The sequence below is a fragment of the Pecten maximus genome, chromosome 12 (assembly GCF_902652985.1).
Source record: "Pecten maximus chromosome 12, xPecMax1.1, whole genome shotgun sequence".
Classification (NCBI taxonomy): domain Eukaryota; kingdom Metazoa; phylum Mollusca; class Bivalvia; order Pectinida; family Pectinidae; genus Pecten; species Pecten maximus.
This window is the reverse complement of record NC_047026.1, coordinates 20,386,332-20,413,419: the sequence shown is the minus strand read 5'-3', so window position 1 is coordinate 20,413,419 and position 27,088 is coordinate 20,386,332. Positions and strand designations below refer to the sequence as shown.

The following is a 27,088-nucleotide window of genomic DNA, read 5'->3' as shown; positions in this document are numbered from 1 at the left end:
CTGACGCACAGTATGATGTTATAATGATGAATTGTTGGTGTGATGTCACTCTATCACTTCCCTGACATTTTACAATTATTGTGACCAGGTAATTCCCTGTTTCGACCCGATCGTGAACATTTTACATGTTCATTTTTAAGTATGGGAGAAAAAATCCAACATTGGTCTGTTCTGTGGACAGGGATATTTTAACCAAGTGTAAGAGTTTGGCTGGTCAGTACGACACTTGGTAAGAGTTTGGCTTAGCAAGCACTCAGCAAGCTTGATGTTGACCAGCCCAACTCTTACACATGGGTTGACATATCCCTGTCCAGGAAGCAGACCCATGTAAGATTCTATTAATCTATAGCAATTTGGAATCCTGCCCAAACACAGGCCCCTCCATAACCTCGGCCTCCAGGAGGAACACAAACCACCCTGAGGTTACATTGTCTGATTCACTGCTGATTAAGGTATTTCATCTTGATATCAATTGGAATGTGAAGACAAGATGCAGTGTAACTCATGCAATGAACCATTTACTGTTAAACACTTTTTATTGGACGGTATTGATCTACAACCTACAAGGGATAAATTCTACATCAACATTTTTGAAAATTTTAACATATAGAAATGTATGTGCTACCTGTACCATGTATTAAAGTGAGTATACCAACACAAATAAGTCACAAATACCATTTAATTAGGATTACCCAATCATGTATATTGGTTGTACTCTTCCTATGTACCATAACGCTACAGTCTAACAGAGTAATTTAACACAACCAGGATTACAAAATATCATCCATTTTGTCTTCTAAGATCGTATTAACTTTGATACGGTTACCAGCTGACTTTACCTGAGAAACCTGCTGATGTCTTCGTCCTTGGCCCACATTGCACTGATCATGCGCTTCTCGTCTGTGTCATTCTGAACCATACCTACAAGTCAAAATAACAACAAATATATATATACTTATAGAACACAAAGTCCTATGAACATACATGTAGAGGTCATAAATAATAGTTTATTTCAACAATTACAGACCTTCATCACAACTTCAAATATAGATGTTGTCTATATCACAGCTCTCTAGTTTGTTTCATCAGAATGAAAAGGCTGAATAGATGTTGCATTAAAAAAATAATTTTACCCATCACTAAATTCTGCATATTTATAATATGTATGTATACAGTGTGAGCTATTGACCAAGAGGCCTGAACTTGAGTTGCATGCATTATGAGACATGTCTCTGTGACATATGGCAGGTGTCTCTGACTTAATACCCCTGTATGGCAGGTGTCTCTGTGACTTACCCCTGTATGACAGGTGTCACTGTGACTTACCCCTGTATGCTGTATGACAGGTGTCTCTCTGTGACTTACCCCTGTATGACAGGTGTCACTGTGACTTACCCCTGTATGCTGTATGACAGGTGTCTCTCTGTGACTTACCCCTGTATGACAGGTGTCACTGTGACTTACCGCTGTATGCTGTATGACAGGTGTCACTTTGACTTACCCCTGTATGCTGTATGACAGGTGTCTCTGTGACTTACCCCTGTCTGACAGGTGTCTCTGTGACTTACCCCTGTATGACAGGTGTCACTGTGACTTACCCCTTTATGCTGTATGACAGGTGTCACTTTGACTTACCCCTGTATGCTGTATGACTGGTGTCTCTGTGACTTACACCTGTATGACAGGTGTCACTGTGACTTACCCCTGTATGCTGTATGACAGGTGTCTCTGTGACTTACCCCTGTATGTTGTGTGACAGGTGTCTCTCTGTGACTTACCCCTGTATGACAGGTGTCACTGTGACTTACCCCCGTATGCCGTGTGACAGGTGTCACTGTGACTTACCCCTGTATGCTGTATGACAGGTGTCTCTGTGACTTACCCCTGTATGACAGGTGTCACTGTGACTTACCCCTGTATGACAGGTGTCTCTGTGACTTACCCCTGTATGCTGTATGACAGGTGTCACTTTGACTTACCGCTGTATGCTGTATGACATGTGTCTCTGTGACTTACCGCTGTATGCTGTAGGACAGGTGTCACTGTGACTTACCCCTGTATGACAGGTGTCTCTGTGACTTACCCCTGTATGACAGGTGTCTCTGTGACTTACCCCTGCATGACAGGTGTCTCTCTATGACTTACCCCTGTATGACAGAGGTCTCTGTGACTTACCCCTGCATGACAGGTGTCTCTCTATGACTTACCCCTGTATGACAGAGGTCTCTGTGACTTACCCCTGTATGACAGGTGTCTCTGTGACTTACCCCTGTATGACAGGTGTCTCTGTGACTTACCCCTGTATGCTGTATGACAGGTGTCACTGTGACTTACCCCTGTATGTTTTATGATAGGTGTCACTGTGACTTACCCCTGTATGTTGTATGACAGGTGTCACTGTGACTTACCGCTGTATGACAGGTGTCACTGTGACTTACCCCTGTATGCTGTATGCCAGGTGTCACTGTGACTTACCCCTGTATGCTGTATGCCAGGTGTCACTGTGACTTACCCCTGTATGTTTTATGATAGGTGTCACTGTGACTTACCCCTGTATGACAGGTGTCACTGTGACTTACCCCTGTATGTTTTATGACAGGTGTCACTGTGACTTACCTCTGTATGTTGTATGACAGGTGTCACTGTGACTTACCCCTGTATGACAGGTGTCACTGTGACTTACCCCTGTATGTTTTATGATAGGTGTCACTGTGACTTACCCCTGTATGACAGGTGTCACTGTGACTTACCCCTGTATGCTGTATGACAGGTGTCACTGTGACTTACCCCTGTATGTTTTATGATAGGTGTCACTGTGACTTACCCCTGTATGACAGGTGTCACTGTGACTTACCCCTGTATGCTGTATGACAGGTGTCACTGTGACTTACCTCTGTATGTTGTATGACAGGTGTCACTGTGACTTACCCCTGTATGACAGGTGTCACTGTGACTTACCCCTGTATGTTTTATGACAGGTGTCACTGTGACTTACCCGTGTATGACAGGTGTCACTGTGACTTACCCGTGTATGACAGGTGTCACTGTGACTTACCCCTGTATGTTGTATGATAGGTGTCACTGTGACTTACCCCTGTATGCTGTATGACAGGTGTCACTGTGACTTACCCCTGTATGCTGTATGATAGGTGTCACTGTGACTTACCCCTGTATGACAGGTGTCACTGTGACTTACCCCTGTATGACAGGTGTCACTGTGACTTACCCCTGTATGCCAGGTGTCACTGTGACTTACCGCTGTATGACAGGTGTCACTGTGACTTACCCCTGTATGCTGTGTGACAGGTGTCACTGTGACTTACCGCTGTATGCTGTATGACAGGTGTCACTGTGACTTACCCCTGTATGCTGTGTGACAGGTGTCACTGTTACTTACCCCTGTATGCTGTATGACAGGTGTCACTGTTACTTACCCCTGTATGCTGTATGACAGGTGTCACTGTGACTTACCCCTGTATGCTGTAGGACAGGTGTCACTGTGACTTACCCCTGTATGCTGTATGACAGGTGTCTCTGTGACTTACCCCTGTATGACAGGTGTCACTGTGACTTACCCCTGTATGACAGGTGTCTCTGTGACTTACCCCTGTATGCTGTGTGACAAGTGTCTCTGTAGTCCTTTAGAATATTACAGATCATGTTGAGAAACTGGTCAGCATATGTTGGCAGATCTTGCATCAACTCCTGCAAGTCCTGTATGTTCTTATCAACAATTACTGTACTCTGTAATACAAATAATTAAGAAAAGGTTTATATTACTCCTAAATAAAAGGCTGACTGTAAAGCACCATGGATCAGGAATGAATGAATATGAGATGAACAAGCATGCTGGGTATTACCAAAGCAATGCATGTTCCCTACCAGCCCCAGCTGAAAATAGTAACAGTGACCTTGACCTTGACCCAAAAACCCTTAAACTTTAAATTGATCTGTAGCTACTTATACTAAAGCTACATATCATTTTTTACCAGCATCCTTGAAGCATGGCTGAGAAAAGTGTGGAAAACTGAGAGGACGGACTGAGAGAAACTGTTGGTAGGGACATTCATTGGCTAATTAAGGGAGACAATTACAAAGTGTATTGATCTACTTGACATAAATATGATGGTACTGAAATTGATACAACATAACTTGGATGTCATTTTTTCTACTGAAATATCTATTTAAAAATCTGTTAAGGAAGGGAGACAACTCACTGTAAGTAGGGGGCGAGAAACACCCAGGTCTCTCTGTGTCTTGTGATCAACAACATGTCGTAGAGAATCAAAACCTGTAATGAAAACAAAAAACGTAAATATATAACATGATGTTATCCTTCCAAATACAGAAACTGTAAGAAGCTTCTTATATAATTTCATTATCATGAGTATATATATGGACTTTAAAAAATTATTTTCAAATTAAAACATTAAGAAACTAAAATTTCCTATGCACTGTCAATTGAAATTAGACATTTCTCTCTCACTATGTATAAGAGCATATGAACAAACTATATTTTTTTTAATCTAAATTGTAAAAGAGACTTTTATTTTTTGATGTCAACTCAAAATCCAGGTAAGGACACATGTTTAAGGAACCATTAGAGTTAAGTGCTACATGCCCATATTCCGTTTTTCACAGACTTATCAAAATGTGGAGGGTTAAGACAAATGAGATGACAACTGTCTACTTATACTCTAACGTACAGTGCGAGTGACCTAAACTTTAGATCTTGAAACACAAAACATGCTCCAGGTATTTTAAATATTTAACACATTTCTGAATTTGCGACATATAGGGAATTTGAGGACAGTGAAAATAATTTACTGTTTATAGTAACAATGACTTGGATTTTTGATCCTGAAAGATGTGATCTTAATTGTATATGATATAATAGTACACTGTGCATATGCATGTACTCCGCACAATCTTTGTACAATATCTGACATTGAAGTACATGTGGAGGTTTTTTTTTCTTTTTTTTCTTTTTTTTTTTCTTCAAAATTCTGACAGAATACGATGAGAGGAAAATGACAAAAACCTTTCTATTTATAGGTAACAGTTATGATCTCTGCATGAGAACCCTGATGACCTAGCTTACAGTTTTACCAGTGAACATTTACGTGTGAAGATCACATTTGACCTCAATATGAGGATGCCTTAGGTAATGATGAACGATTTCTATTGACTGAAACAATCATGGTAGTTTTAACCTATGATAAGAAGATCCTGTCCAGCTACTTTAAAATCATACACCAACTTAAAGGCCAGATCATATTAAGGATGTAAATGATGGCAACATAATTTTTGCAGGGATTCCTTGTAGTAGCTGGTGGCTACCTCACTGGACAACATACATGGTGCATCCAGAGAAATATGAGTAAAAATATTCTCTAATGGACACAATTATGACAGCACAGAATGGTTCTTGATCTCAGCTTCCTGAGAAACACGAACCTCCCAGGAATTAGGTTTCAAACCACACATCTTATTTTTTCACATGAGGTTGTGTTCGCTCTTTGCTACACCAACTCAGTAACTGTGGTCCACCATGATATACTGGTAAACTAAATACTCCATATCATAAATAAGGAGCTAACAGTCATCAGAAAAGTAGCAGAGTGTGAGAAAATAATTACAATACTCAGAAAAAAAACAACCAATGTGCATTTAAGTTTAAAGTCTAAAATATAAACAAACAAAACACAGACACAGCATAGGGTCAAAAGATTGCATAAACCTGAAATAGATTTTTTGTCATTCATTTGGTCAGTAGGAGTAAAATAACATTCTGATACTGCATTTCTGGGAAGTACTAGTCATTCAATATTTTACAAAATAATCTTAATTCAGTTTAAATGAATTTTATTTTGTATAATTTGACATCCTATTAACATAATGAACTAATTCATGGATGGTTTTAGTTTGAAAATAAGGAATAAATGAGATAGAAATAAAGAAACTGTTTCATGCTATCTATATAATTGTAGTTACTGATCGAGTATGTAATAAGGTACATACATTATGTAGGTACAGACAGATATCATCATTACATACAACCATGAAAAATCTGACATTTTGGGTGAGAAAAGGTGAATCTTTTTAATGTTTTAATTTTGTGATATGTTTATTTAGGCACATGAACAAAAACATGCAGTTGGAAAAATAGTATGTTAGCAACTACAGTTATACTAGTTGTTTCACTTTTTATCATGTTGTGGGAAGAGAAATTGTCAGAAATTGATCACTTCAATAATTTTTTTTATACATACACGACTAGAAATGGCGTTTTAATTAATTGCTGCAAACTAATTAAATAATTTCATTGACATGACTTTGGATTTCAAAAACCAATTGGAAAATATCTTCAAGTTATTAATGCCACATAAATATCATGTAAACCAATATTAAAAAAAAAAATCTCTTAGGTGGAAATTGGAGTTTATGCTCAGGCATATTAGTATCACTGAGCCACTGAATCGTCCTGTCAATGACCTTTGTCCTTTTGACCTTAGCTGATTTCCACCAGAACATGACCAGTTGCAGAAATTGATGTTATGATACTATGATGTAAACATGATTAAAATCTGTAGAGGGATTCTTAAGATATAACAATGATCCAGAGTAATGCATTACATGTCGAAGGGGTCAAAGGAGTCTCACCGTCACCTTTGACCATTCAATGTTGACCAATGACCACCAGATTGGTGATAAGGTGTAGAGGATTATGTCATAATACTGTTACGGTGTAATAAGAACCAAAGATTTCGCCAGAAATTGTATGTCATTGAGTTGGAACAGGATGGGACATGATTTGGAACAGGATCAGACACAATTTGGAACAGGATCAGACACAACGGTACACGACAGGACAGACACACAAGGGTAACACTATATACCCCCTCCATAAAATGGTGAGGGTATAAAAGTCACTACAAACTAAGTTTTCAGGTAAAGACAACACACAACAGGCAGCACAAAATCAAGTAGGACACACAGCAGACAAAACAAGTAGACATTAATGATGAGTACGGAGAACCTCAAAATCAAGTCCATATAACAGGTCCAACTTTGAGGAAAAAATTACTGGACATATTGTCTCTCACTTCTGATGCTGGTCAGTCATACAGGCATTCTTTATTCTAGCTATAACATTAATATACGGTTGCTTCTATGAGCTTGATCTTATATATGACATATAGCCATCATGATTATCTGAGTTCTGTCAAAATCCATTTACATATAATTTTAGAGACCAATTCAACAGAAAAGCGAATAAGTTTGTACACTTAATGATTCTAATCACAAAATATTCTGACTGCAATTTAATATTGTTGTTTTTTTTCCAGAATATTGAAATATCTGTGTTGAATATATTTATTTTCACATATACAGTATAATAAGTCCATTACTACCAGAATCTCTCATGAAACTTCTTGAAATATTTAAGAAGGCATTAAACTTAGAAATCTGAATAAAATGTGAACATACATACTCAATCTAGATATATAAAGATAATTTGCAGAAATCCTTCTGATGTCATTTTGAACATAATTACAATACTTCAATCAAAATTTTCAAGAATTGATGGCAATATCTTAAACCCTTCACATATGACACTTTGATCAATATTCATAATAAAATCAGAGCTGATTAAGCAATTTGTTTGAAAATTTATAAAGTAAGAATATGACCATATGGATGGAACAAAAATAATATTAACCTCATGACAAACGAATAACAAGCGGAGTACAATAAAATCGAGAAATAAGGAAAATAAAAGTTTAGGTGATGTACGAAGCTGACCACTGTAAATATCTGGCCAAACTGACCGCCAGAAACATGCTGACTTACACTGTTCTTCCTCGTCCACTGCAGCAGCAGAATGACCACAAAACAGGACAAATGACCATTACACAGAAACATCCATTATACACAACTAGGTACTAATTCTGATAATAATGATATTCAACTTCCGTATTTATCCTGTAATAAGCCCAGGGGGCCAACACATAAACCTTAACAGGGGCAGGCTTATTACAGGACAATTAAACTGAAGTTGTTGGCATTTTCACTTAATTGCAATAAAAATGGGCCAGTTTATTACCAGACATGGGCTTACTGATGTATATATAAGGTAACTACTATAATTTAAGTGCTATATTGAGGTGTAAAATGAATATATGTTGACAATACATCAGATTCCATACATCAATTTCCATCATCCATTAAAAGAATTTCTGTTAAGGCAATTCTTCTAAATTTACCGGTAATAAATACATGTACTCCGAGTCAAACTGGCTATAAGGGTAACTTGTCTCATTAAGAACCTTTATATAAAGACCACTTTTCTCAGGTCCCTTGAATGGCCTTTATAGACAGGTTCAGTAAAAATGTTTCTTTTTTTTTTTAATTAAGAAGCGATATAATGTCAATCCATTCCTATAAAACTTGACTAAATCTTACATTATTTGTACACCATATGGTGTCATTTATAAGTCATATCAACCAACAATACTGCTATAAGTAATTTATGGAACATCTATTGTTTTTAGGATATGATAAAAGCTAGATTTGTGGTAGGTTACCTATGGTGGCAGCTTCAATGCTGTTCTTGATGGAGTAGTGGACCTGGCCGAGGAAGATATCCTGGACAAAGTCTGTGACGAAGGCCTGAAGACTTGAGGACCCATCCATACATGCAATAGCATCTTCTACCTCCCTGATGAAATCTTGTAATGGCTTGAAGATGGCTGCAACACAGTAGTAAAGTATGAATACCGTAAATGTATTGCAAGTAGTGTTTTCAACATTAATTTTACCGTAATATATTTAATAAATATGTTAATCCTAATGAGCAAGAACAGATCTTTATAACTTATCTACTGGGATATAGAAATTCAAGATAGAAATGTCATTTGTGATACTGTAAACATACATTATTTGGTGCACTCAAATTTTAGTGCATTTCCGAATTTTAACAGATTATAGCCAGTATACTGATGCAAAAAAGCAACAGTATATAGAAAGTCCAATTAGTGCAATCATAATTTAACACAGACCTTCTACTGCGAAAAGCTCTAAAATATGATTATGCTAAAATATGATTACCGCTAACATATTTTTTGTTCACATTACTTATTATAAATTGTACAAAAAATACTCAATAACTCATTAATATTGGTAACAACAATTTTTGACATACCGTATTTACTCATAAATAAGCTCTTTATCAAATTTTACAGAACATTCAATTTTAAAACAACCAAAATAAGGTTAACAAATATCTTAAAATAAGCCCTCCTCAAACTTCAGAACAAAAAATTTCGAACAAAAGAAGGATGTTATTTGAGAATAAATGTGTTGTGTTCTTAAACAACATATAGGTGTATACCAGTACTGGTGATATGATACCTGTGATGTTGTAGACGCTTGGCTTACACACCATCTGGTGCTTATCCAGCCCCATCTCCGCTAACATGCTGGCATTAAACATGTCACTCTACAACAGTCAAACAACAAATAGTTTTAAAATAATTTCACAGTCTCTAAATGAGCTTGAAAAAATCATTAATTCATTGTATACAAGACGATGCTGTATTTAAAGAATCCAGTAATTGCTGTTTGAATTATGAGTAAGTCATAGCGATCCTTTTTATCTAAGCCATGTACATTTTGTTTTTAAGTGAATTAATATTGTTTCAGTTTTCATCTTGATCAGGAGGTGTTGTGAAGTCAAAATTCATAAAATGGAGTAAAGTGTTTATACTACCAGGTACAAAACTTTTTACATTTCATAACTACCTAAATTTACATGTATAGTATAGATATTGGCTCAAACCAAATACAGCACCCCCAATCACATGTTAAAATAATGTAAAATATGATTATATTCTCTTCAACAATCACATTTCAGAAAATATGTTACAGTAAATCACTTTTAAGGTTAAAAGTAAAATCATATTGGCCCAAAAATCAAATACCGGTAGATCATTACCAAGATAGGAATTTAAATCTACAAAAAGCAATTTTTGAGAAATATATTATTATATAAGAATATTTTGACTTTGAATATTTTTGCAAATGTACAAATTGAAATACTTACTGTATCAAAGGCTCGACTATCCTCAACATAACTGTTGGTGCTCATCGCATGGATGGATGCATCAAAGCGAAACAAGGCTGGCTAAAATATATTTTTATATTTTTGTAATAAAAACGAGAAAAAGGGGCATCATTTTCAAATACATTTCAAAACAAATATATGTTGACAATGTTATTTCACTGACAGCTTACCAGTAAGAACAAAATTATGTTGTCTGAATCTAGTCAATTTAAATAAAGCATTTCAGCAAAATAAAGCATCTGATTTACATTTGAGTAAAAATGAAATTATTAAATTAAATTTGAAGAAAGTAAAGTTTAAATTTAAAATCTACAAATATCTACACATTATTGAAAACGAGACATAACAATTTTTCTTGGTATAATTAATGAGTGATGATGATTTAAAAACACCTTTTTAGGTTTGTTTGGTCGTTTCTTTGAGAAGTATTGGCTGATATCAGTACTTGGTTCATCAAAGCTGCTGGGGGCGCGTTGTCGTGAAGCAGCGGTGTTCTGTACATCAAGGTATTCACGGAGCAGTAACTCAATCTGTAAATTTACCAGAGTTTCCTTAACTTAGGATCTCCTTATTAAGGGAACATTCATAATAACATAAATCTTATGTATTAAATCAGGGAATTTGAAATCTTAAATAAGGATTTTATATTACAACATAAGAAAAATTAAATCAGGCCAAGCCAAACATCCATCATTCTATCTAAAAAGAATACACAAGAGTTGTTTCTACATTTATAAGCTTCATACTTATTCTATTTTTAACCAATCTTTTCTAAAAAGCAAAAGCAGTAATATTTCCACAATGCCAATCAGTACTGGCACTCTTTCTTAATAGGAGTTTTAATTGAATTCCTTTCTATATTTTCTTGTACATGTACTGGTTTTGTTGAAATTTCAACATTCAATCTAATGGCCCCATCATTAGAAGAGTACTAAGTTAAAGTTGTCCATTGATAAGACTTACCACAGCTTGTATTTTGGACCATACATCTGTCATATCATACATCTGTTCACCGCGGATCAGGACGCCAGATTTCTGGTAAAACATCAAAATCATGATCATCAATAACAAACAAAATGTCATTCTAACGAAAATCAGTACATCTTCAGACTATTGAATTAGTATATTTTTCATCTATTATTACATATTGTATGGTAAAAACATTTTGGGTAAATACTGAGGTATGACCAATAAAATATTAATCAATATTAATAGTACAAAAAAAAAAGATGTGTTGTGGAAAAATATATTATTATAAATTCAGCTTCCTGGTTGGTGTTCAAAATATCCTGATGTCACACCCATAACAAATGTTGAACATTCTACAAGAGTTAAAAGATCTCTACTGGAAACCGCCAGGAATGTCAATATAGATTCAGAGTCGTCACATCAGTACAAGGACTTCAATCCTTACATTTAAATGATATAACCATGTTCTTTTCCTCTGATATCATTTATATTCTCTACTGTCAAAACATTTTATTATATATATAATATTACTTGTCATAACACAATTAAATGCTGCTCATTTCAAATGTAAGCTGTTTTCTGTCATGCAAAATTTGCTTCAATTCTGATTCTACTAGAAAAGCCAAAAAGCCTGCTACCTTAATACTATAAAATAATTTAATACATTAATATAAAGAGGTAATGGTGACATGAGGATTTTTTCACATAAAATGTAGTTTCATAGCATCATAGCAGTAATCTGAAGTGTTCAGCAGTCTGTACTTGACCTCTATGACCTTAAAAGAAGGTCAAGGTCTGATGCCCTTCACCCCAGGCAAAGCACGGCAAAGATAACTGCACCACGATGAAAATTTTGAATCTAGACAATAATCACAATCTGTCTTTATCAGTGGAATAAGGTCACATAATTATGTGAACAAAACTAACATTTCTAGTCTTTCATTTCAATAAGCTACATGCAAACTTTTGTGACATCAGCCTTTAATGTTCTCTTGAACATTTTCAATTGTGAATTAACAATTTGACTTAATTAAACCTGTCCTATATTCCTGATAATGAGCTAGGGTCATAAAAAAACACAGAAAAGTCCACATGTTGTGATGCTAGTCCTCAAAGTTATCAAGAAGTTGCTTATAATGAAGAAACTGAAGTCAGATGTATTGTATTTCCTGTGTATTGCCCACTCTGATAGATTAGTATTATCATTTCAAGTCTGTAGATAGCCTGCTCTGGTGTATTGCCCACTGGTTTTCAGGTATATATAACATACAAGTTTTCCAGCAGGTTATCGGGTATATGTAATGACGTACAAGTTTGCCCGCAGGGTTATCGGGTATGTAATGACATATAAGTTTGTCGCAGGTTATCGGGTATGTAATAACATACAAATTTTCCAGCAGGTTACCGGGTATGTAATGACGTATAAGTTTGTCGCAGGTTATCGTGTATGTAATGACGTAAACGTTTGTTGCGGCTTATCAGGTATGTAATGACGTACTAGTTTGCTCGCGGGTTATCGGGTATGTAATGATGTACTAGTTTGCTCGCGGGTTATCCGGGTATATAATGACATATTAGTTTGTCGTGGGTTATCGGGTATGTAATGAAGTATAAGTTTGTTGTGGGTTATCGGGTATGTAATGACGTACTAGTTTGTCCGCAGGTTATCGGGTATGTAATGACGTACTAGTTTGTCCGCAGGTTATCGGGTATGTAATGACGTACTAGTTTGTCGTGGGTTATCGGGTATGTAATGAAGTATAAGTTTGTCGTGGGTTATCGGGTATGTAATGACATACTAGTTTGTCCGCAGGTTATCGGGTATGTAATGACATATAAGTTTGTCGTGGGTTATCGGGTATGTAATGAAGTATAAGTTTGTCGTGGGTTATCGGGTATGTAATGAAGTATAAGTTTGTCGTGGGTTATCGGGTATGTAATGACGTACTAGTTTGCTCGCGGGTTATCGGGTATGTAATGACGTATAAGTTTGTCATGATGTGGGGCTGCCAGATCAGAATGCTGGATATAGGGTGGATGTGATTAGTCACACAGTGTGACATAACATTACCTGGATGTGATTAGTCACACAGACAGTGTGACATAACATTACTTGCATGTGATTAGTCACAGACAGCGTGACATAACATTACCTGGATGTGATTAGTCACACAGACAGTGTGACATAACATTACCTGGATGTAATTAGTCACACAGACATTGTGACATAACATTACCTGGATGTGATTAGTCACAGACAGTGTGACATAACATTACCTGGATGTGATTAGTCACACAGACAGTGTGACATAATATTACCTGGATGTGATTAGTCACACAGACAGTGTGACATAACATTACCTGGATGTGATTAGTCACACAGACAGTGTGACATAACATAACCTGGATGTGATTAGTCACACAGACAGTGTGACATAACATAACCTGGATGTGATTAGTCACAGACAGTGTGACATAACATTACCTGGATGTGATTAGTCACACAGACAGTGTGACATAACATTACCTGGATGTGATTAGTCACACAGACAGTGTGACATAACATTACCTGGATGTGAATAGTCACACAAATAAGCCATCAGACAATACCTGAATATGGTATATATAGATTTTGAACACATACATGAACATTTATATAATTCATTATATCATTTTGCTTCTTTGGTGTCTATTTGTTGTCAGACATATGCATGCTGTGATTTTGTTTTGACACCCTGCTTTGTGACCTTGCTATAATAGCTGTGCTATGTGTTAGAGTTTTGACACCCTGCTTTGTGACCTTGCTATAATAGCTGTGCTATGTGTTAGACTGAATATTTTTTAAAATTAATACTTTGATATGTCATGCTGTTATATTTCATATAATATTTTATTTGTTGTTTTAAACCTGTTTGTGTTCAAGATTGCTATACAGATTAATGTTTTTTGTACACATACAACATAAAATAAATCATCTTGTATCTAGACTGGCCTTCAGCCCCTAAGTTTTTTTGTAAAGAATTGCTAAATTATAATAATAGATAATCTCCCCCTAGTTTGAAACTTACATATTATTTTTTCTCATATATATTTTAGTCAAAATTACAAATATTCTGTGGTATTTGAAAAATTCATCAAAATATAATAGTCCAATATATACTGGGTATATAATTATGATCTTGAATGAGTTTTCATTCCATACTAGATTCTCTGAAACAGGTCTTGTGAAGTTACAATTAATTATGTCTTGGCACGACAACAATCAAAACTTTGAAACAGTTTATATAAAATATTCTATGAAATAAAAACAAATCTAAGATATTTTTATCACATAACTTGGAATACCTTCATTTTAACAGGTTTTATAGTCAAAATGTGGTTGGCATATTCACGTCATTTCCATATTATGACATCACAATCAATTTCTGACTAGTTAGGTCAATGAAAAATGCCTCAGGGTTATTACACTATGACCTATGCAAAAATATAACAAGGGGAATTGGCTTAATAACAGGCTGATTATTCGAGGAATCAACTGAGTAATCTCCCTTGCACGTTACACCTAAGAAAGACAGCTGATATTATTACAGCACTGAGCACCAGATGGTGCGTGACGAAGGTGACAGACAGACAGGACGAGGCAGACGATCTTAGCACTTGGTCGTGTGCATGATACCTGTTCCTGGGTACAATCATTTCTAAGACATTTGGTTTTGTATATAAAGAAATAACTCATTATTAGTGACAAATCTGCAATAAGCATATACCCAGAAACAGTATTTATACTGAAACAAAGTTAACAGTCAAGACTTCATGATTTTCAATCTAAACAACACTATAAAACAATGATGTATATGTTTTTAAACTAAACATGTTTATTATCAATAAAATTAAAGAGCAAAGCAAAGGATGAAATTTGCTTAATAAATTGGTCATAAAACTTGACATTTATATTTTTTTATTAACCCATTACAAATGGTGCAAACTTTTTTTCGCTTAATTTATTGAAGAATTTTATAAATGTATCAGAGTTATTTTTAGCCAAGATTTTTGGGCTCCATAGTGTAAAGCATAAGTGCCATTGTATGGAGAAACTGCAGGTGTGTGTGTGTTGGTGTGAGTGGCAGGTGATATAGATGATTGTACTAATGACACATATTAGTGAACAGTGTTTTAAAATATTAATTTGAAAATATAGTTAAACTTTAAGATGAACAGGCTTGACAATGAATTTCTGCTTATAACAAAAAAAATTAAAATCCTCAAATTTGGTTGAACCTTAGATTTTTTAAAACCCTATTAACAAATAACATGTCTTTCTTCTGTTCACTTGGGATTCGTAATAAACATGTTTTATTGTAGATATGATATATGCTGAACAATGAAATTTACATAAAACTGCATCACATAACTGTTTCATTCTTTTAGGGGTCATCAGAGATGCTTGGGTCATCATGTGATGCTAGGGATCATTAGTGATGCTTTGGGTCATCAGTAATACTAGAGAGCATCAGTGATGCTTGGTGTCATCAGAGATGCTAGGAATCATCCAGTGATGATGAGGGTCATCAGTGACGCTGGGGAACATCAGTGATGCTTGGTGTCATCAGAGATGCTAAGAGTCATCAGAGATGCTAGAGGTCATCAGTGATGCTTGGTGTCATCAGAGATGCTAGAGGTCATCCGTGATGATAGAGGTCATTAGTTATGCTACAGTTCAGCAGTGATGCTTGGTGTCATCAGAGCATTTAAGGACCAAAAGTGTGAATCCAAATGGGCCTAAACAAAGGGAGGTAAGCTGTCAAGACCAGGCTGTGTGATTTATTTATTTCTAAATAAAGTTTTCCAGTAATCTTATTCTTAATTATTTTACTTATTGTAATTAATCTGAATATAACATTAATTTTAAAGGGACATCACGGTAAAAACATTGTTATTTTCATTGAATTTGTTTCTGTTGATAGCAGACAGACCACTGATATCAACTCTTCTGTACAGGTTATATTAGTAACCAGGAAATGTTAATCTCAGATATTCTGAAAATCATCATAATTTTTCATAAAGTGTTTTGGTGTAAATGATTCATTACACATGCAACACAAACATGTTATTCTCTTCGTCGAACAGTAACAGTATATGTGGTTAATTGCTAACTAAAACAGGTAAAGGATCACTTCCTTTCTAATTTCACTAAAAGCCCAGACAATCAACACCACATAATTCTATGATTTTACTGATTCAGAAGAAGATTAACCTCTATCTAGTATGTAAGGAAATCTTACAATATGGTTATGATATCTCTCTTAATGTTATTAATTTTTTTATGTGGAGTCTCTTTGTAGTAGCTGATGGCTTCCTCACTGAGGAACATTCAGAGCAATTTGTGTGAAGTGTGCTACCTAGGCACAACCAAACAAAACAGAACGGTCTACATTGACCTTAATTAGCTTTCATGAGAAACCCCAACTACCCCAGGTAGGGGTTTATAAACACTAATCTGGAGTCTTTAATTACCTTATATTGTCTGCTACTCTATCACCTGAGCTATTGCGGCCTGTCACTTAATGCTGCCAATACTCAGACTAGAAGTGTTTAATTTTACACAAAATCAAAGTTAAAGTTTAAACTATCAAGTAATATTTTTAATAATAACACAGTCTAAAACTACATCCCTTGGCCAGAAATACATGCAAGAACCAGTTTCAACCCATCAAAAAGGATATGAATTAAATGATCAATCAATTTTCGGACAAATACAAAACAATCTGGAAAATACAAAAATAAAGCAAAAAATATTTTGCAACAACATAAGACAATTGCAAGGATGCAAAATTATTCTCGTACAACGAAGGCATAATAAAAATGGTGTATACTCAATCCATCTATAATCAAATCAAGCATTCGGTCAAGTCTGTTAATTTCTTTATCCTCCATGAATATCTTGCAAATGAGCATATCAGGTCAAACTAAAACCATTTTTAATTACAGTATTTATCCTCAAATAAGTCCCCTCCTCTAGTGTAAAAGTTCAGTACTGTATTTATCATCAAATAAGCCCCCTCCCCTAGTGTAAAAGTTTAGTACAATATTTATCCTAAAATAAGTCCCTCCCCTAGTGTAAAAGTTTAGTACTGTATTTATCCTCAAATAAGCCCCCTCCCCTAGTGTAAAAGTTTAGTACTGTATTTATCCTCAAATAAGCCCCCTCCCCTAGTGTAAAAGTTTAGTACAGTATTTATCTACAAGTAAGCCCCCTCCCCTAGTGTAAAAGCTGAGTGTCAAAATTTGAGGTTTATTTGTGAATTGCTTATAATGCACACTCATGTATAATATGCTTGGTACTTTTTTTAAGATTGATCACACGATCACAAGAAGGGGGCTTATTTCTGGGCAGGGGCTATTTTGCAGATAAATATACAATGCTTATAGTGTTATTTACTATTTATTTTTGATTTTATTAAAATAAAATACATCACATTACCAGGTAAAAAAATTCTGCAGCATAAAAATGTATTCAAACTTTTTTAAAGTTACCTTCCAACTTCTTTTTTTTTTCAAAAATGATTTGAAACAACCCCTCAGAATGCCTGAAGTAAAAAAAAATGATGTTTTGATAATGTTTGACCTCAAAATACATAGCTGTTGGATCACAATGAGGTAGTCAAAATGTACAGACTGAAATGCTAGATTTAATTTCCATAGATAGATTGGTGCTTAGTAAATGGCAGGGTACATCTGAAGGTGACAACAGTTCATTCCAAAATAATGATAACAGTTACCTCCTCTTGTTGTTCAGCGGTGGTCGGCTTTAAAATATTTCAAATTTGTTTTGAACAAAGTATATAAAATTACACTACATCTACCTATCAACATTAGGATTACACTGTAGTGACAACAGGGTTCGAGTTCTGAATTCAAACTGGTACAAAAAGAAAAGATATTTCACACATTTCCTTGGGATAGAATGTCAAACTAAGCCATTAAACTTGCAAGAGTGGACTCGAACTTTGACCCATGTATTAGACAACATCCCTACCACGCTGGTTTACAAGGTCCAAGTGATAACGCTGCAACAATATGGTCATACACAATACTGCTGATTATGTCAGAGATTGACCCCAACCTCCACTCTCATATTGTTTTTTACTGAGTAAGTATATGTATAAACTACACAATTGTAAAAGTTCATTACGTGAAGCTTTTCAGCTCATCAACCAAGTACATGTAATAGAATATTAGGTTTGATATCTTTATAAATACTGTACATTTTTTTCAAACTGTTCGTTCTTTTTGGGGTTTCATATCCGATAACAATATTATAACACCACTGGAATACTTATCCTACTTTAAATCAAAGAAAGCCACAACTTTTAACTATTTTCCTAATGTTGACATTCATCAAGTAAATAAAAGAAACCCTTTATAATAAACTTTAACTATGCTGCAGTAGTTTTGCATTCCTTCAGTTTCAAATCACTGTATTTGTTTTAAGATTCAATGTCTTGACAACTTATCTTTTAAATGAGTACTTTAGTCTCTTCAAGGAGATTCTTTAAAAGAAAATTTGACGCCGTCAAGTACCTACCGTAAGGGTATCACAGTATCTATTTACTATTTCTATGTATATGCTTCAAATTTTCTAAATCATTAAAACTAATCATGCTCTCTTCATCTAAATTTTCATATAATTAAACATGTGTTTTTACAACGGGTTAGTAATGAAAAAAAAGAAAAAAGTAAATATTCAGTAGATATATAATTATATAAGGAGTGCATAATAATTGATCTTTCCTTAAACTCTGACAACCATATATATATATATTGTTATTTCCTTGACAGGACAGTCCATGAATATGGAATGATGATTGGGTATTGTTCAGGTATATGGAATACCATTTAATAGTTTAGCATAATTTAAATTGTAAAATGCATTCGAATACTAACATTATCAAAATTAATGCAAACTTTGCAAATAGCTAAAAACTGAAATAAAATTTCAAATAAGACTTTCCATTCACATTCCTAGTGATAACATTCCACATAAAAGCCGGGCTTGTCTTCAACATAATTATAGGCAAAAGATGATGATAGAATCAAAAACTTCATAATACAAAATTCAATGTATGATATTAAAACTTCAATGATCAATATTGAACTTCTGAAAAAGAAATGTATAAATTCATTGTAGACTATTAGATAATATTTTTCAGATGATTATTCACAGTAAATTTGATTTGTTGCATAGAATAAAAAAACAATGCTAGGAAAATGAATGAAATTTAATAAACAAAGCTGAATTAACAAAATATACTTACAATAACTCGATTGAGGTTCCGTAAGACCATTTTATGCATGTGTGCGACCAATCTGAATTGTTGAAACACTATCACTAATAACTCCAACAGAAATCTTGGCTGGTTATTATTGGCTAGTAGCTCCCCCTGTTGGCAAGAACTGAAAGAAAAGGTAGATAATGCACTGTATTTTTCAATCATAAAAATTAATTCAGGCAAACATGGTTGAGGCAAAGAATGAATAAAATGTAAAATGCCTTGCAGTGTTTATGTCATTGCTTGGTAAGCATACATATACCAGGTTATTTTTGTGAGGTGCAAATTTTAGCTAATTTAGCAACTACCACACGGTAGTTTTGAAACACTGAAATATGAACCGCTAAATATTGACGCCATTGAGAATAAAGTCAGCAAATGTTCTTACCTGGAACATACGAAGTTGGGCAGCAACTCAAGTGGTGTGAATACACTTGCACGTTTACACATTGTTATACAGACCAACTACCCATGATCCAACAGTTTTATCATGATCCAACAGTTTTATCATGATTTTTTTTTGTACAAATTACATGTAATGTATTTAATTTTTAAATCAACAATAATGTTTGAAAAAAATTTCCAACAGATTGGCATGTCTAACCAAATGCGTTTAAATTCAACTCTTAAATTTAAAAATGTTTTAACTCACTTAAAATTACCAAAGCCACTATATGGTACACCACTAGTTTATTACCACCTTTTGTTACAGGTGTAGCATCCATGGAATTTCATACACCCCAAAATATGGCCTTGTTAAGTTGATGTATTAATCAGGATTGTTTAGACGGACATCAAAAATATAAATCAAAACCAAATTCAATACCCCGACTCTTGCCTCATCAGGTCACTATGATGAGAAGGCAAGTAAAGACACATACCAAGTTAGATAAAGGTTAAGGCACTATTAGGACTGGGAACTATCTTCAAAGAATATTCACAAACATATATATTTATAACATGGATGGTTCCAAACACCCTCAAGCTGACAGACAATGACTATTGTTGGTAAGATGAAAACTATGACCTAAGTCTAAGAAGCTTGGTCATGAAATCTTTGACATAAATGTCTGATATCAAACAATAAAGAATTGTCTTCTGAAACTTACTTTTCCACCACCTGCTGGGAAGCTCTCGCTACAATGGCAGATAACTCTGGTTGTATCCTGATCTTCAGTCCCTATAATATCATAAATGTTGGTAGAATGGAATTGATTGATGTGTTAATATTGATAATATACCAGTTTCTTTTTTTTTTGCAATCACCAAAAACCATTAATATTTTTCACAGAAGAGATTCAGGCATCCTGGTTATTTCAGAATAGTTTTTTTTCCTGTATAATAGTGCATATATCCCTTTGACAATGAAATTTGGTCAAGGTCATCAAATTTAACAAGATGCCCTTGGGCCTTATTAGTCACCTGTGTTTGATACATACTCCGTAGCAAGTGTAATGGTACTGTTGGCCATAGCAGCCATCTAGGATTTCTGACCAACCCGGAAAATAACAACACTTGGTCAGAACCATCTTACAAAACTTATATTAAGCTGCATACCAAGTTTCATAAAAATCTTTTCAGATTTACGCAAGTTATTATGTTTACAAGAAAAAGTTAGTGCATGACAGACGACAAAAGGTGATTGCATTAGTTCACCATGAACCTTCAGTTCAGGTGACTTAACAAACCTGATGACTGCCCGAAAGTCTGGGGCCAGCACAAAGGAGTTTTAACACAGTAAAACTTTTAGGCACAAGAGCAGGCAAGGGCGATCGCCATAAAATAAGGTCCAAAACATGCCAAACATTTGAAAAAGTAGAAATAACGATCACAAATTTGAATTTATATAGTCATTGTTAGACCACACAATTATTTTATTTTACCTCGGCTCCATCTGGAACTTTTTTCAGAACAAAAAGAGATTCAACCATGAGGGCGATGAAGTGAGATGGATTTTCCTCAGGGTTAGAGTTCAAGTCTTCTTTTATTTCCTCTCTGGAATATGTCTCCACAGTTGGGAACATATCCTGGCCAGACCCTAGAACACATTAAAACAGTTTTCTATCAGAATTAAATAAAGACTTTTACAATATACAGTGTATATATAGTTGGTAATATCCATGTGCAGATTTCATTTTGCTATATTCGGGTCAATAAGAGTGAAAAATATGTACATTGTATACATTTATACACTGTACCAAGGATTATGAACTTAAATTAAAATGGCTTGAGATATGCACACAAATTTTTATACCTGTTTACTTCAAAATGTCAATGTAGGTTTCACATGAAACATAACACTTGCAAACCAGGGCGGATTTGAACAATCCCGAAATATTAGCTCCGCGAATTTAAATAACTGTACAGCAATTGATTACAAGTTGTCCAGAGACAAAATCAAGGGGAAATTCATCATATGGCAATAATATGCTGAAATATAAATTGTTAAGTCCATTCAGTCCAATAAAGCAAGATTCGGGACGATATCTTACGTTTCTTACGCTCCAGAGAAGGGTAGTCTCCCTGTCGTGTGAGAGAATCGGTGCGTCTATAGCTAGGGTTTCTGGGTGGCAGGAACTGTCACATAGATCTGCTTGTTGAGCCCACCGATCAAAACTTCATGCAGTTGCTGCAATTTAATTAATCTTCATAAAAATTATAAATCTTTTGTGTCATATCAGGAACTTTTAATATATACATGGTAATCCTATTTTTGTTGTCGAAATATGCATAATAAATTCAGTAAATTAAAAAAAAATCTTCAACCAAATATTCTGAAACCTTTTGTATCATATATTAATTTTGTACTTTTGATAAGGATACACAACAAGGAGGCTATATTTCAAGTTGTCACTTCTATTCACTTAACTAAGTAATGGTGAATGGCTAGTTTGCTATATATAGCTATGCTACTTTGTTTGCAGAATACACATTCTCTTCTTACACTGTAAAAATCCTGTTTATATAGACTCACCTTTAAACAAGATATTTTATTATACATGTAATTAATTTGTCAGGTAACTTACATACAATTCTTGTCTGCTATATATAACTTTTTTATTGATATTGAGGAGGGAGACTTACATGTGATATGAAACTCCCTTGCCCTCCACTTATGGTACATATTAATATTAGATTATGTTTATATTAATATTATACAATATTTAGCAGTAACACAGAAATATGTATGTTTTAATTTAATTCTAGTAATTGGTATGAATTAAGAAATTGTGGAAATTTTTTAAGAATAATTGTGAATGTATACAGTACCGCCTTTCGTGTTGTTAATTCAGACTTCAGATCTCTTAGAGCCATAACTCCTGATAATGGGCCTTCCAGCTTTGCAACTGTAAACACATAAACAATATTATTCATAACTAGTCCATCATAATACCCAAATTATTGAATTAGTTCAAAACATCTGCAGCACTTAAGTGACAGGTATGTTGTATAGAAATTGAGTAACACCAATACATACAGTGTATGATTAAATATTAACACCACAACTGTTGGTGTTCCATCATGTTTTGCTTAATGTGGGTTTTTTTTTTTTTTTTTTTTTTAGATTTAAACTGCATTTGAGAATTAACATGTTTTCTTTTCATTCTTTTTTTTCAAGAAATGGTGCATAGTAACATAGAGATACAATTTACACTTTGATTCTAGAGTACATCTACTCTCTCCCTTTTTATAAATCAGTAGATTAGTTTTTGTGTAAGGGATGAGAATGATACAATCTATCATGAAACATGAAAAAATGTCAAGATATCTGATTTTATACTGAAACTCAGAACAACTACAGTCTTAATACTGATAAGAATTAATCAGCCATCAATTTCTGGATATCGAATAATGACAGATTCTATTCTAGCTTTTTTTACTCTAAATTGTCTCCCTTTGACCAGCTCCCTCCTTTGAAATCAAAATAACAGCCGGTAAAGTTCTAAATATTTCAATTTAAAATCTTCAAATCATAGTAATTTAAATCTTCATATTGTAGTAACTTAAACAAAGATATTAATAAGTCCAAATCCTCATGTTCTGTCCTACCTGCCTGCACCACCAAATCTGTGGCGTGAAGGTAGTGTTTTGTCAAGAGGAAGTTGTCCAGTTTGGTGGGAACCTCCTTGATTTGTTCTCTGAAATGTAGTAACCAGTACATTACCATAAAGTACATAATGTCAATCTGAAGAATAAATGAAATGTGAACAAGTCATTCTGACTTGGCAACTGACAATCACTGCTTTAAACATCATATGAAGCAAAGGAAACACAAAGTAATACAGTCATATTGAATTGTCTGCTCATCTAAAATAAAGAGATTCTGAAAGTAATACTCATTTAGTTCAATATGAGATTTGTAAAATGTAAAGTGTAAAAATAATAATTTGTATAAAGGCTCCACTATGTCCGCATCCTCATACGAAGTTAAGAGTAAAGGTTACCTTTCTAGTTCAGGCAAGTGGGAATTTCCCTTTAGCCTAGTGGTAGGATCAACCTTACTAGCTCAGGCTAGTGGGAATCTCCCTTTAGCCTAGTGGTAGGATGTGTAGAGTATAAGGTTACCTTACTACCTCATTTACATGGCCATGGCTGTTGTGAGGATGTTAAGCCATCAACCCATCAAAATTAAATCATTTCCAATTTTGCATGTGTCTATCTATGTTGTACTTACATTTGATCGAGGAGTGAGACCATGGTTTTATGTTCCACTCCTTCAATCCAAAGTCGTCGAAGTTCATCACGTTTACAATGAAGTAATGTCTTACAGCTGCTTAGATCATCTTTAATCTTCTTTATCTTATCACGAGACTCTGTAAAGATGGAAATAAATTTGTTTTAAGGTAATGCAATATTGTGTTTCCCTTTACAATTTTCAAGCAAATATACGCAAATATATCAAAAGTATACAATTTTTGCCACAACAAGCTAAAGGTCATGATCATACTTATACTACCGCAATTCAGACACTGGGACATGATCCATATCTGAAATGTCTTCTAATAATTACCATATATTTTCTTGCTTATAGTACTGAAGGCTTGTGTAATTCTTGTTAAATCTTCATAATTATCTGAAAAGGAAAGCAGAAATTATTCAACAGAACACAACAACGAGTCAATATATATTCAGTGTAATCTGTATTAATATCACATTTTTGAGATGAGATTAAAGTTTATGACATCCAGGAGCAATGACAAATTATATTTTTCCGATAAAAGGTTGGTGCATCTGTTCCTAATGCCAATAATCACATATTATTATTACCTTCATTGAATATATTGAAAAAATCCAAATACACCAAATGTATACTGATATTGATGTCTAGTTTCAGTTCACTGTGGCAAATCTATCACAACCTTTGGGTTAATGAATATTCATAAATTTCATCAGAGTGTGCAAATCATTCTTAAACATTAAAATAATTGAAATAGTCAATCCTTAATCAAAAAAGTTAACAGGTACAAAAAAGAAAGATATGTTGCTATACAGAACAACAAAAATACTACACAAGTTCAAAACAGCCGAAGCAAAATATTTATGAAATTGAATAATATTTTTTTTTAAAATCTTACCTGTCACAAGTTCTCCAAGACACTTGTCACTTTGTCTAAAAGCTTTCTCGATTCTTGCTTTCTCCTTTTCCCTTTGCTCAAAGTCAGCACTGGTTGAAAGTGTACGAACTATCATCATCAGAAAGTCCGACTGAAATCATCAAAAGTATCTATCACTTACTTAATAAGTAACCAATATATATATAACCATATTAACATTTTTAAAATTATTGAGAAATGATGTCTCACAAAACCATTACAACTATATGTTGTCGTTACAAAGTTTCCATTACACTATGCCAGGGTTTTCCCTGTCATTTTGTTTTAGGGAGTCCCAGGGACTCCTCAACTTTAAAATTGGGAGTCCCAGCAGAAATTCAGGAGTCCCATTTTTTAACTGTCGTTTTTTACTTGAAGACAGACTTTCATTCACCACATCATCAGATGTATCATCTGCTGCAATTTGTTTGTTAACGTTACAGCCACCAAAGAAACTTCTGATCGTTCGCTGCATAGTTACAAACTTTGTCTACATCATAGTTGTTTAGACGCTTCGATTTCATTACTTCTGAAAACAATTTCTAAGGGGAAATAACTACTGCACAACAAATCATCTCCCTAAAAAGGAAAAGGGACATAACTCATGTAAACAAATTATCTCCCTTTAATTAGTTAATATTGGTCTTGCGGCGTGCTGGAAAAAACCTCCCCTGCATAGTAAAATCTGAAGCCATGGTGATCCCTGAAGTGTGCGAGTGATAAATTTCACTAGAGAAGGATATATGACACATGCATGCATGTGTTTGTGTCATAGTGTTTGAGAAAACTTAAAAAAACTAGTTTGTTTTGGGTTATATTCTACCGGTTAACTCGATTTATATATAACGGAATGCGATCTTCTTAGAAAGCTTCTCTTCTGAGAAGAGTGCAAATCGAGTGGGGCTCAGGCCTAGATTTGTAAAAACATTGATTGATACCAGCAAGAAATGAACACGGCACAACACCGACAAAAAGTTATTTTTTTAGCGATGGATGTGGTTATGTAGTTTAATTAGACGTTTGTCTATTTATTATTGCGTCCCATGGACGCAAATACATTTTTTTTGCGAGTCTTTCGTGATTTTTTTGCGTCCTAGACGCAGAAAACCTGCGTCCAGGAAAACCCTGCTACGCTAATATATATGTAAACTAGCTATAGATTTGTACATAGAAATTAAACAGGTCACTTAGTTAATTTCATCACCTCTTATATTATAATTAGTCATCAATAAGATATATAGGCAGGAGCTTAACCTTCTTTATTTCATTTATATAACCCATCTGCAACATACTGCTCGGCTAAAAAGAACTTCTCATAAGCTATATATAGCCTGATCAGTTGAGTGAAAGACTATATATAAAGCCAAAGGTCCTGGGTTTGATCCCCAGCGGAGGCATGGGAATTAATTGAATATATCATGTTCTCTGTTACATTGGTGTATATGCATGTAGGAACTTATACTTAGCGTTACTGACGAGTTTTTCCCTAGAGGGGGAGTGTGCCATTTGAAATCTAAGTATACTGGTCAGTATTTATTATAGTGCATTTTAATTGGTAAGGTTTGATATTGCATTTTGCTGAAAGATGCGATATCTAATCGACAAATTAAATGTGAATTATTGTGTAATGTTGTAAGTCATGACTGATAGTAGAAATAAATCAACTTAATGTCACTTGCTTTCATAAATGCAAAAAAGGAACCTTAGGCTTAAATTTCGGTACCAAATTCTGTAAACGCCTGGTAAGAAATTGCCACATTCCCCTAGGCTAAGATCCAGATGCGTTACTGAAAATATGCAACGATATCGATGTTAACATACCGTTTCTCTTCCTTTAGAGGAAGGGGAAGGATAAATTTCCCCTCCATCTGATGCCATTTTGCAAAATAAATCCTTAATATTTTTCGTCTCCTCAAATGTTTTCTTCCAAACCAACCCACTTCCGCCTATCACAAATGTGTCTCCCGTTTTGAAGAGTTCTTATAAATTATGGGATAAATTTTAAGTAAATTTTCTTAAATGTTTCTTTCTTAATTACAAAATGAATTAGACTGAAATGTGTATTTTAT

The 27,088-nt window shown here is 34.4% G+C and overlaps 1 protein-coding gene across 1 annotated transcript in view; it reads right to left on the bottom strand.

Moving 5' to 3' along the window:
* Window positions 1-26,973, bottom strand: part of LOC117338913 (exocyst complex component 4-like) — a 33,937-nt gene extending 6,964 nt beyond the window's left edge. The window contains exons 1-21 of the mRNA XM_033900276.1: window positions 26,841-26,973; window positions 25,002-25,131; window positions 24,437-24,499; window positions 24,101-24,239; window positions 23,476-23,564; window positions 22,696-22,772; window positions 21,981-22,054; window positions 21,791-21,855; window positions 21,309-21,463; window positions 20,535-20,605; window positions 19,411-19,549; window positions 17,875-17,901; window positions 11,090-11,161; window positions 10,519-10,656; window positions 10,106-10,186; window positions 9,415-9,502; window positions 8,589-8,753; window positions 7,855-7,872; window positions 4,218-4,291; window positions 3,606-3,744; window positions 840-921 (exon numbers count right to left, since the gene is read on the bottom strand). Coding sequence (XP_033756167.1) covers window positions 840-921; window positions 3,606-3,744; window positions 4,218-4,291; window positions 7,855-7,872; window positions 8,589-8,753; window positions 9,415-9,502; window positions 10,106-10,186; window positions 10,519-10,656; window positions 11,090-11,161; window positions 17,875-17,901; window positions 19,411-19,549; window positions 20,535-20,605; window positions 21,309-21,463; window positions 21,791-21,855; window positions 21,981-22,054; window positions 22,696-22,772; window positions 23,476-23,564; window positions 24,101-24,239; window positions 24,437-24,499; window positions 25,002-25,131; window positions 26,841-26,897 — 1,943 coding nt within the window. The 5' untranslated portion in view covers window positions 26,898-26,973. The remainder of the gene's footprint in view (window positions 1-839; window positions 922-3,605; window positions 3,745-4,217; window positions 4,292-7,854; window positions 7,873-8,588; window positions 8,754-9,414; window positions 9,503-10,105; window positions 10,187-10,518; window positions 10,657-11,089; window positions 11,162-17,874; window positions 17,902-19,410; window positions 19,550-20,534; window positions 20,606-21,308; window positions 21,464-21,790; window positions 21,856-21,980; window positions 22,055-22,695; window positions 22,773-23,475; window positions 23,565-24,100; window positions 24,240-24,436; window positions 24,500-25,001; window positions 25,132-26,840) is intronic.
* Window positions 26,974-27,088: the final 115 nt, after the last annotated feature.